Source organism: Embiotoca jacksoni, unplaced genomic scaffold (assembly GCF_022577435.1).
Source record: "Embiotoca jacksoni isolate LCO1_2020_lvr unplaced genomic scaffold, fEmbJac1.0.p SCAF_4, whole genome shotgun sequence".
In the NCBI taxonomy this organism is placed as follows: domain Eukaryota; kingdom Metazoa; phylum Chordata; class Actinopteri; family Embiotocidae; genus Embiotoca; species Embiotoca jacksoni.
The window spans coordinates 16,797,014-16,809,185 of record NW_027185392.1 but is presented as its reverse complement, the minus strand read 5'-3'; the positions used below and the strand labels follow the sequence as shown (position 1 = coordinate 16,809,185).

Here is a 12,172-nt window from a genome sequence, read left to right as displayed (position 1 = left end):
TGAAAATGTCTGAGTTGTATTTTATCGCTGTTTGAAATCTCGGTTTTCTACGCCGTTTCTGGACGACATTTGCGCTTTCACCAACTAATTCGATTTTAATAATGAAATTAGGACTCAAAACTAGAGATAAAAACGAGTTCAAAGTACGAGGTTATGTGGAAACGTCAGCCACTGACACCGCTAACAAAATCAAATATTCAGTAACAACTTGCGGTGCTGTTAACTTTAATGTACAAACACTGGAGTTTACGGTGCTCTGTCTGGGCTGTGGACGAACACCTGAGACTCTTTAGACTTGACAATGTTACGTTCACAACTGTCAACAGTGGCAGCAACAAATGTTACACATAAAAGATAGAATATCCATCCATATATTATGGAGCTTCAACAAGGTAGATAATGTAAACTATATGTAAAGGGTGCAGTAGTTTCACCAGGATAGAAAACGCACTAATATGCTGCTAATGGTGTATAAGCATCTATCCAGACTGTTTACTGAATGCTTTACATAACATTTCTTGTGTAAGTTTAATTAGTTGGGCTATCATTCATGTGCAGACCTTACGTTACTTTACTGTTTTTTTTCCAGTGCAGATTTTATTCCTCCCGAGCTCCCGACGTCTTAACGAGGTGTAACCACATTTAAACTTCCTGAATGGAAATGTTTTATAATACATCTGGCTTAATTAAGATCAAACGTCTACATTTATGGTCATCGAAAATGGATTTAAAAAAAAACAGAAACGATAGAAAGTTGAAGTTACTCGACCTGAGATGAGCCATGTGCAGCTTTTTTCTTGTTTTATTTTAACTTGTGCTAATTTATATGTATTTAAAAAATAATTAGCATTCTTACTCTAAGAAAAAAAAGTCATTATTATTGATTATAGTTCAGTAGAATGGTAGATTATCCTTTCAACCTAAATTAAACTAATATTGATCAATTTAAACAAAATTGTCGATGGACCGATGGTGGAATTATAAATAAATGTATTTCAGCCAACTATATAAAAAGCTAGAATTAAGATGATGCATAAAATTATATTGAAGTATACATTTTTTCCGTTTCAATTTATTTTTTGTTTTGTATGACTTTGATGTTGATAATAATTTTGAATGCAGTTACAGCTGCATGGGCATGATAACAATTATAACACGAGACCTTTTTAAATTTGAGTCGTGTTATTTGCTACAGTAAGTCTAAATATGATATACAGTATGTGATATACTGCAGCACTGGAGTATCAGATGTATTTCGGATATATTTAGAAATAACTTCATTTTTCAGAGAAGATGGAGTATGTCCTCAAAAGCAGCTTGTCAGACACAATAGTGAGTTTCAGGGTCTTTGGCAGCTCATTCCTTTACGGACATGAATAATTAAAGTGAAACTTCCCACACAGAGACGTGTAGTGAGACATACTGAACACACTGTGGCGCTCTAAGTCCTACAGCTTCGAACACGGGAGGGAAACAGATTAGCAATAAAAAAAATCTTCTCATATGCCTCATCTCCAAAACACAACTCCACATGTCACTGCCTCTCCTTCCCACAGCACACGGCAATAAGCTTTGTTGTGAGTCAGTGCGTATGTTGTCAGTGCGTATGTTGTCAGTGTGTGTGTGTATGTTGTCAGTGTGTGTGTGTATGTTGTCAGTGTGTACCTTGTTGGAGGGCTGGCGTGACCGCTGAATCACAGAAAACAGGCAGGAGGCTGAGATGGGTTCACAGATGAGTTGAGGGAACACTGAGAAACAGAAGAGCAGCAGATATATTTTTCATCAAACAGCAGAACATAAAAGCACATCCTCAGATTAGTCCATGCGCTGTGTGTGTGTGTATATATATATTTATTTATACAAATAAATAAGTATGGTCCTTCTTTATGGATGCAGAGATCAGTGAGACCATTCGAGAAGATGAATATATTGTTGTATTGCCCAGATTATCACCAGAACTCATTATTCCTCCCGTCTGCCATCCTGCCATGTTCACCCTGCATGTGTGCGTCTGCGTGCACCTGTTCCATGCCTGTGTATTGGTGTGTCTGCTTGTGTTTTCTCCCAAAGGCATGACATAATTTCCTGTCATCAAGGCCAAAGGTTGCTAAGCAACTTCTTTTCTGCCGATTGTCAGAAAAGATGCCTCTCACCGACTCGCTTACAACCGAACTCTGTCTCGTCTTCCGTCATCAATGTAAAGCAGAGGGATGATGCAGGCTGTGTGAGCATGACTGCCCAAGTGTTTGTATAGAGCGCTGTGAAAGGGTAGAGAGAGGGAGTGGAGAGTGGAAATGTATTTTCCTTATTTCTCGAGTTAATAAAAAGGATGAGTCAGTAATGTTGCTGCATGATAGAATCCTCCCAACTGGGCCGATAACACAGTAAAGCAAATGTGATTGAGCAGCCTATTATACTGGTAAAAAAAAAGAAGTTACGTTCAACTTTGATTTATGACTCAAACACATTTTTTTACTTTGTCTTACTGTGTTTACAAATGCATGCAAAGTGATGCTTTGGAGAGGTCTGAAAAAACGACTTGCAGTCAGGATAAAAACTGTTTAACAGGGACTTCAAACTTACACTCCATGTAGTGTAAATTATACACTACATATCAGTGATCCCTTGGTGGTTTCAGGGTGAAAAGACCATTTAAGTCAGTAAGGGAAGACTAAATATTACAAAAACTTAACCTAATGTGATCAAAGCACCCAAATCTCCAGCTTTCAAAATAACTTTAAAGGTGGTCACTGCCTCTTTAAAGCAGTTTCAACAACTGTATCATCTTCATTCAGGTTAGATCTGTTGCAGGGCTGTGTTAGTAGTGACAAAGTGTGACCTAATAAACTGGTAAATGTTCTTTCAACAGGAAGAGGCCGTATCGGTGCGCAGCAGTGCTTTAAGATGCTCACAATAACAATGCTAACGTGGGGATGTTTTGCAGGTCTAAATGCACCATTTTCACCACAGGAGTTCTGTGTGCCAGCAAACTGACATTTGCTAATTGGCACAAAACCACAGAGTCCAGTTAAGGGAGGAAACTACAAATCCCTCTGAGTGGAGCAGGAGTGTCAGGACCAAAATTCATGGTAATCCAGGCAGCCAGGACCAAAGTGATGGACCCGATGACACTGCCCCTCTCAGAGCCACGGTGCAAGCTGAAAACACTCAGAGTATTAGTATTGTCCTATTGTCAGTGTTTACCTTGCAATTATTTAGGCTGCAATATTTAGTAAAATACCAGTTAATTTATTTCCTTGTCCTTCTTAAATGGATATTTGTTACTCCATTATTTTCTGCGTGTTTGTTTTGCCTTATCTTTAACCTGCAGTGGTTTTATACTGCCTCACCCTTCAGGTTTATCTTTGCTTCAGGTGCTCTTTAACCGCTCCGTTTTTTGGACTTTCTGTCTCTCCATGGTTATGTTTTCATGCTGGATTGATTTGGGGATTTACTTTTTCTTTAATTGTCGGCCCATATTTACACTGTCATTTGCAGTGTGCGCGCTCTGCTGACCTCCTCGTGTCCTCCTCGTGTCCTCCCAGTCTAACCAGGTCAAGTAGACCGGTAGGCAGGCTCAGTGTCACTGTGCTCATGTGTTTCTGCACACGTACAGGACATGTGTGTGTGTGTTTTGGGCTTGGTATCAGGACGTGCCCTCGGGTGGTTGTCATGGTAGGTAGGTAGGTAGGTATTTACTTTATTAATCCCCGAGGGCAAATTTTTTTTTCATGGCAGTTTCAATGACTGATCAGGATGATCGATCTGTAATCGAATTCCCCCAGTGTGTTTTGCGCGTGCATTTGACAATGGCACGGAATAAAACGCTTCCCCATACGTAATGTTATGTGATGGTCACTATGGAAACGCACCCAAGGGGCGCCCACCGCACACTGATAATAAATGTTTGGCCTAGATACCCATCCTCAACCGATAACAGAGGGGATGTAATTCCCTACGTGTGCGCGCGCCCGTACTAATGTAAACCAGCATTTGAACACACCACAGCGACAGAGCTGGAGTAAAAAATGCATGAAGTGATTCTGTGGAGCAGAAAGAGTCTTGCATGAGTTACACAAGACAGTAAGTGTGAGAAGGATGAGATGAGCTGGAAGAAGAGTTGGAGACGAACGGGTGAGGAAGCGCGCTGCCAGGGAGACCGAACAACAACCAATTACAATCAACACATAAACACACACAGAGGCTTCCAACAATGCTCTTCACTTTCGTTTACAGGGAGAGGAGGATTGTGGAGCTCTGTGTGTGTGTGTGTGTGTGTGTGTGTGTGTGTTATTGTGGTTGAATGTGTCCCAGATATCTTAAACTGTGTTGTTGAGACACACTAAATCTTTGATGCACGCTGTAAGAGTTATAATAGCCGAGAGGAGTCTGGCTGCTGTGGGCGTAGATTGGGTATTGCACGGTGTTTCCCTTCTCGGAGTGAAAACCTAATCTCAGTTTTTAGTCACACTGGAGCTGAAATGGTTTTGCGACAAATCCGACTCTCGGTCCAGGGCATGACATATCTCGATAATTTAGAGCAGACATTAGTGTTACCAGTGGACGACACAGACTCGGGAGATTATGACTTCATATCCAGAGCCACCAACAGATAACAATTATTAGTTTGCGACAAGAAAACGAATGGTTGGCAACATGAAGACAAAACCAGCAAACTGTGTCTTAGGAAGGTGTTGAGCCTCGTGTTTTAATTCTCAAAGCACATTTCCTCCTGTTGTGTTTTGATGATGCTGACGGACGTTGCAGTCTAACATGTTAGCCCAAAGTCATTTCCATGCTCATCAATGTGTTCAGTGAACCCTGATGCAAGCATATGCATTTATTATGTTTGACAACTGGTTTCTTCGAGTTTTTAATTTGCACCTGTCTGAACCTAAATAAAATGAACAAATTCCCTTCAAGCTCAGCTGTGCTCGGAGGGCTAACTTGCTTAATCTTATTTCTGCAGCCTAATAAGCTGTATTCTAATAATGCTTACTCTTCAAGTTAACAGGGAGGATTGGCACAAGAACTAATTTCTTGTGATCAGTAGCCACAGGCACACTTTCATTTTCAGAGCGGTTGTCATCAAAACCCTCCAATATAAGAGAAAATGCTGCTCTGAATTAAACCTGTAACCCATTACGTTGCTATGACGACAAGCCAAATAAATACTCTTCAGTATCATCGTCTCTTATTTTAGGCACTGAACTGGTGAGACAACGCTTTGACCATGAGGACAAACTGGAAATTTCAACATTTTCCCTTTGTAGGTTTCATCCAGCATATTGTTTTTCTAAAAACATACGTTATTACATATCTCAGATCCACACCAACTAAAACTGTTTTAAAAAGAAAAATCATCTATGGCTCTTTGACAGCAGTGTACTAAAATTAGTGTGAGGAATACCAATGAGTCGAGTGTATCATTGGAATTTGTTTTTATAAATATAATGGCACCACTGAATTGCTTCGAAAGTATCTAAAATCAAAAATGCTTTGTCATTCAGTACCTCATTTCAACACCTAAACTGCCTCCCCACTAATAATTGTCATTTTTAAACACACAACTCTTTATCTCATCACAGCATCAGTGAGCCAGTAGAACTTTTTACATCTGTCGCCCCCTACTATTAAAAAAAAATAGCACTGAAAAAAGCATCAATCACAAACTGATATAGAAGTCAAGTTCTCAGGATCAAAAATGTACTATGCCATATTCATTAAAGGGTTCAACACATAAAGCATAAGCTCAAAGCTTTGTCTAAATACACCTGAGACCGACACAGTCAAGAAAACTATGTAAATATGAAGCACTCCTATTGACTTATTGCATATATGCACAAATCTACTTGTGGGGGAATTTTTGCAGCCATAAAAACCCAAATGTATAGACATCAGCTGTAGCTGACTTGCAAATTATGCACTGATTGTGTGTGGAACGTCTCTTTCGATAATTCAGGTCTCAAAGCCCAAAACCTCAGGTGCCAAACGCGTTCACACAATGCTGATTAAGTCTATCACCGCTAGGTAAATTTGTCTGTTTCGCAGTATACAGCTTAAAATGATTTGGTGTCTGGTGAGACATCCCCACACTGGTTGGACTAGGCATGCTGGGATACTATTGATCCTATGCTAACGTCATCGGGGACACGAGTTGTTTCATGGGAGCTGTGTGATACTTAAACATCCTCAAGTTGCGTTTTAATGCTATCATGTCTCCATTAAAATCTGCTTCGCGTTCAGTCTCATCACTCTGATGTTATGAAGCTAATATCACTGACAATCTGAGATGTCTGAAAAGGCCCACGACAGAAGATAATTCCTTCTGGTTTAAGCAACAACAGCACAGCTTTTCCACCAGCACAGCAACGCTTAGATTCCTTTTTTTCCCGCTTGTAAGATCTAAGAATAGTTGTCTGTTTTTAACCCCTTCAAATTTGTTTTCAAGCATCTAATGAGCATTTTAGCCTATCACAACCACCACCATGGGACTCTTGTTTTCTGTCTGATGGAGTGAAAACATCAAGATAAACATCACCAGAAATTATTTGGCAGCCACATGTAGATATATATATATATATATATGTATATATAAAAGAGCATTTAATACTAGTGCTGCCTGTTAACCGTTTGCTAAGGCCTACTGTAGCTCTAACATCAGCTCCGAAAGTGGGATCCAGGGACCGCCAGAGGGCCTTCAGGGAATTGCAGGGAGGCCCCCAGAAAAAAATGAGCAGTAGTTTGTTATCCGTGCTATTTTAAGATGTTAAGGATGTTTAGTCTACCTTTTTCATTCTCTGCCTTGTTACTGTCACCTTAGTTTTACCTAAGCGTAATATATACAAGTCTTTTCATAACAAAGGCTTAAAAAAACCCACACTATTTCTAATATTGATATAACTTAAATAAAGGTAAATTATGGGTAAAGTTGCACATGTATTACTTAAGTAGGCTAAACACATACCGTTTTGAGGTACTTGTACTACTTTGTTATGCCACTTTATACCTCTACTCCATTACACAGAGATAGTAATTTTACTATTTACTTAAAGCTATAGTTACAAGCTACTTTTAAGGCTTCGTTTATGACCTAAAACATATGATTAGTCGATCATAATACATTGTAATAGAATAAACTATACCCCCCATACAGAAAGAAAATTGTAACATGTCAGCATTAATACAAATATTGGATAATATGTGTTTAAAACTTTTTGAAATAGGTTATTTTCATACTATGAATAAAGGACTTTTGTAAGGAGTATTTACATTTTTCCCCCCCACTGTTTCATTTAGCTACTTTGACTGAAGTAAAGGCTCCGGAGAGCCGAGGCTATTTCTTCCACCACTAATATGGAAATCTTACACAGTAGCCTGTAGTGTCAGTCATTAGTAATCCCTTGTCCTCTGAAAACCTGGCATAGCATATAAACTGAATTGAAGGTATTGTGTTGGAGCTCTCTTGGTTTAGTGAGTCGACCCCCCTGCTGAGTGAGACTGTGGAGCATCATCTCATATATGACAGCACCCTCCGCCCACACCCTCACACACTGTCCGGGGTCGCTGGTTGGTGAGAGAACCGCCAGGCAGAGACAGACAGAGGGATTTGACTCGCTCTGTTATAGAGTCAAGTTATCCAATAATAAGCTTCTTCAGTCAAAGCTTTCAAAATAAGACTATTCCTGGCGAGGACACAGTCCCGCGTTATTATTATTAGGATTATTATTATGAGTACTATGATTATGATGATGATGATGAGTATTTTTTTTTTTTTTTATCAAATTCACTTACCAGTCTGTACTATAGGACAGTTCAACACTGGATGAAACAATTAACATTAAATTAAAAACAAGATGATTTCGTCAACAACAGCAAACCATCATAAAAAAAAAAATAAAATAAAAAATAAAAAAATCTAAATTAGTATAAACAAGTTTTTACCTTAGAAATGACCTTATAAATAGTTACTTATTAATGGTAAACACGGTTCCCTAAAGTTTTCTTTAGCCCGTTCAGCCTAACAAAGTAGCAGGTAATAGCTAACCACCTGGTTTCCACAGAGACAAATTGCTCTTAAAGTGTTTAATATGAGACAGCTATTAATAAAAGGAAAAGGTGGACTTATCTGAATAACAATGCTATGGTTTCATTTATACTAAATCGGTGAAACCTTGTCTGCTTAAACTATTGACTGCGGAATCATTTAGCACATAGCTTCTATGCAAACCTAAAACTATCAAAAACACGAATTGTCCCGTGACGTCTCCATCATATGTGGTAGCCCACAAGGAAATGTACAGTCGTTTCTTTTTCAGCGTTCATTTACCTTTTTTTTTTTTTAATGACTATTTTATATGCAACTTCCGGGACCAGACTGTCTTATTTTGAAGATAATTTCTCAGTATATCCGGTGTGCCTCTCGCTGGCTGGCTTGACGCAGCTCTCCCTCCCCGGTGCGCCTGAACTCCGGCACCTGACACAGCAGAGCGCGTCCAGCAGCCGAGGGGACACAGACGCACGGGGGGGGGGACCGCCTGGTCCTATTCAACTTTACTTTCCCCGTTCATTAAAACTTGTGCGTCACACTCCTCTCTCGTTTTCTCATCTTTTTCATCCTCCTGACGGACGGACGGAGTTTGGATATCGGAAAGGGGGGAGGAGGCAGAGGACCAGCGGGCTGCTCTCAGATGGAGCACCAGGGCTCCGGGAGCTCAGGGCGCACGGCGGACCTGGAGTGAGGGACGTCAGTGGATGGACGCTGCTCCCCGGTGAGAACAGGCAAAGTTTTTGTTCTTTGTTTTGCTATAATGTACTTTTTCTTTGCTCTTGTCCCGGACACTACGCTGGGTAAAAGCCTGAGGCACACTAGAAAATGTTCAGATCTCATGATGTCGCTCTCTGTCAATGGCGGTGTCTCTTCCACAAAAAGGTAAAAAAATTTTTTTTTCTCAGGGGCAGTTATAAAGTGCATGTAGTTCTATAACATGAGTCAGTGACCTTATCACTTTAGGGCAGGCCTATAAACATTTGACATCATTTAATTCAAAGGTGTTTTTTTTTGTGTGGATTCTACAGTTTATTATAGGATTAATTAGGCTGTTTTTCTTTGGACTGCTCCGAGACAGAATAATACTGGGAAACAGCATCATGGATGTCGTCGGTACTGGGTGGCCTTCAGAGGGACGTACTGAGTAAAAACAAACGTTATATTTTATGCTGATTTGCTTTTTGCTCCATGTTCTGGTTTTATTGATTATGAAACACACAATTATACATTATTGATACAGATTTTAGCCAATGAATGCAGCTGTAATGATTGCACAGTATAAATATAGAACCAAGTTAATGGATCTCAGGTCTTATATGTAGCCCATGAATATGTTTGTGTTGTGGTGACAGGTTGAGATCCACAAGAATGATTTAATTCACACATGGCCGGGCTGTTAGCAAGGGAGGCTCTTAATGAGTTTCTAAAATGTACTGAAAGGACTCATCAGCAGGTTTATAACTGCAGAAGAATGGCTTTCTATTTTTCACTGGTTAATTGATGTCCGCCCAACAGCTATTGAATCCCAACAAAAAGACTTAAACTGTGCAGCCCTGGACTCTTTAAACAATCTAGGCTGCGTGCCCATTATGAATACACAGGAAGGAAAAGTAGCAGATTCAATCTCATTATTTTCATCAAACTCACGCACACACACACACACACACACACACACACACACACACACACACACACACACACACACACACACACACACACACACACACACACACACACACACACACACACAGTTACACTCCTCTTCAAGCTACCTGCATGCCAGCGCTCCTGTTGTTCTGTCACACTGTCAGCAGAGTGTATGTGCCTGCACAGACTCATGGCTGGCCCAGACTTCTGTTGTCTCGGTTCTTCTTTATGTCATCCAAATTATTCAGCTCTTTTTCCCAACTTTACAAATTGGTAGCTTTGGAATAAATTTGCCTGGATCTCAGGGGATCAATAAGCAAATGGAACGAGCACATGGTGGTCCAGTTTGCTGTGTGCTCGTGACAATGTGGACCGTGTCACATGCTTCAACTCCCATCTTTTACTGCCAAACTCCTCTGCCTACTGCTGAATAATACAGAAAATGTCATGAAATTAAAAAAGAAAAAGAAAACCAAAGCCAAGAAATGAATCTGTTCTTGTGATCACGTACTCAATTTAAAACGAGATTATTATTCGAATTGACAATTCCCACATGATATTCCATGCTCCAAGAAATTTCAGTCAGTACTTATAAACAATAACCGCAACCTGCTGTAGCTCGACAATGTCACTGCATTTCATCCAATTTTATCTCAAATTATACCTCAAAGAAAAACCATAACAGGGAGTTAAGTAACATAAGTCACCATGAGTGGAAATTTCTTGTAAATGAAAAAAGAAATGAAAGAAGTGACAATATCAGTATACCCAACAGCACGCTTTATTCTCTTCATAGCAATATGAAATAGCTGTCTAAGCTACTTTATCTCTATGTCCAGAGTGTTTAAAGCCAGTCTGGATTAAAAGCATCAGCAGTAATGGTCTGTTTTCGTCACAGAATTGTAGAGCTGTAGGGTTATTATGAAGAGGTCTAAGTGTTTCCGGTTGTCGGCACTCACCCTGTGTTTGCACCTTTGCTCGTGTCTGTTTGTTCACTTTGTTTAGATTTATGTAGATTGATGTTTCCTGCTCAGGACTGCCAGCTGGCTGTGATTCTTCTCTGGAAGGTCGCTCATTGTTTCGCAGAAAAACTGAAAAAGATATTTTTACATGCTTCTTTGCTGTTGGACTGACAGTCGTAGTTCCAGTTTGTTTTGTTCAGGCACAGTGCAAAAGCTCAGAGTATGCTCGCAGGTACACACACACACACACACACACACACACACACACACACACACACACACACACACACATATGCATCTATAGGTTGCCGTGTCCTGAACAGTCTGCCGGTGCCCCTGCGCCCTCTTTCAGGTTCAGGCTGTTCACAGCATGGCCATGACGGGCATCCAGGAGCCAGACCTGCGTGAGCACCACAGAGGACCAACGCAGGAGGAAGAGGATGAGGAGGAGGAGGAGGGGGAGAAGGTGCATGTGTCAGTTGAGAGACAGGAGAAAGAGCAGGCAGGGGAGGAAGAGGAGGAGGAGGAAGAGGATGAGGAGGAGGAGGAGGAAGAGGAGGAGGAAGAAGAGGAAAAGGAAGAGCTGCCATACCCCTCTCTTGCACCAGTGGTTCTTTTGGCTCTGACCCAAACCACCCCACCCCGCTCCTGGTGCCTTCGAGCTGTCTGCCACCCATATCCTTCACTGCTGGCAGTGCACCTGAAGCGCTGCGAACATGTGTGCCTGTGTGAATTTAAGTACGCTTCTGTTTATAGTGGGAGAGACATTGTCTGTTTGTGTTTCAGCTCTGTACTTTCTCAAAGCTGTTGTACATACAAGGCACATAGCGCCCTGATGTTTACTTTACGTTTAAACACAAGGGAGATGGGAAGAAAGTCAGTATCGTGCATGTCTGTGTGTGTGTGTGTGTGTGTGTGTGTGTGTGTGTGTGTGTGTGCACATGTATGCGTGTGTTTGGAGGGACTCAGGTATTTCCTTGGACCCATTAGCTGCAGGAGAAGACGGCCAAAATTTTTTTTCCCTGATTGGAGGTTTCCATAGTGACAATGAATCTCCAGGGTTACAGTTGCCTGTCAGTTGCATTGTTACCGTCCTCCATTTACACAGCAGAAGTCACAAATAGTAAAGACTCACATCACCTCGCTCTGCTTCTGTCTTCATCGTCTCACCTCACATTCTCCTCCCTGTCTCTCACGCTCTGCCTCAACGTGAAGGTGTGAGTGTGTGTTGGTGTGCGTTTATCAGCGCTGTAGTGTGTGTGAGCAGCTATGAATACTCTGAACCATGCATAAACGTCAGCAACACCTCAGGGATTTGTTGAGGCTCTCCAAATTGAATATTTTCCACAGCTTATGACTCTCTGTGTGCTCGCCTATATATATGTGTGTGTGCGCGCGTGTGTGTGTCTGTTCCTCTGCTTGTGTGTGTCATTATGCACTTGTCAGTGCACGTCTGCGGGTATTTGCCACCGTCAGCACTCTGTGTACTCCATAAAATATAGATACATAATTG

General features: G+C 41.0%; 1 protein-coding gene across 1 annotated transcript; it reads left to right on the top strand.

The window, feature by feature from the left end:
* The first annotated feature begins 8,879 nt into the window (after positions 1 to 8,879).
* LOC138208717 (sodium/potassium/calcium exchanger 1-like) lies at positions 8,880 to 11,880 on the top strand. The gene is made up of 3 exons (XM_069166799.1): positions 8,880 to 8,932; positions 11,012 to 11,377; positions 11,875 to 11,880. Exons 2-3 carry the CDS (start codon positions 11,030 to 11,032, stop codon positions 11,878 to 11,880), a joined length of 354 nt encoding a protein of 117 aa, XP_069022900.1. The 5' UTR covers positions 8,880 to 8,932; positions 11,012 to 11,029.
* Positions 11,881 to 12,172: the final 292 nt, after the last annotated feature.

Excerpts from the sequence above, each read along its gene's own strand:
- LOC138208717 (XM_069166799.1), top strand. The coding sequence starts at position 11,030 with ATGGCCATGACGGGCATCCAGGAGCCAGACCTGCGTGAGCACCACAGA.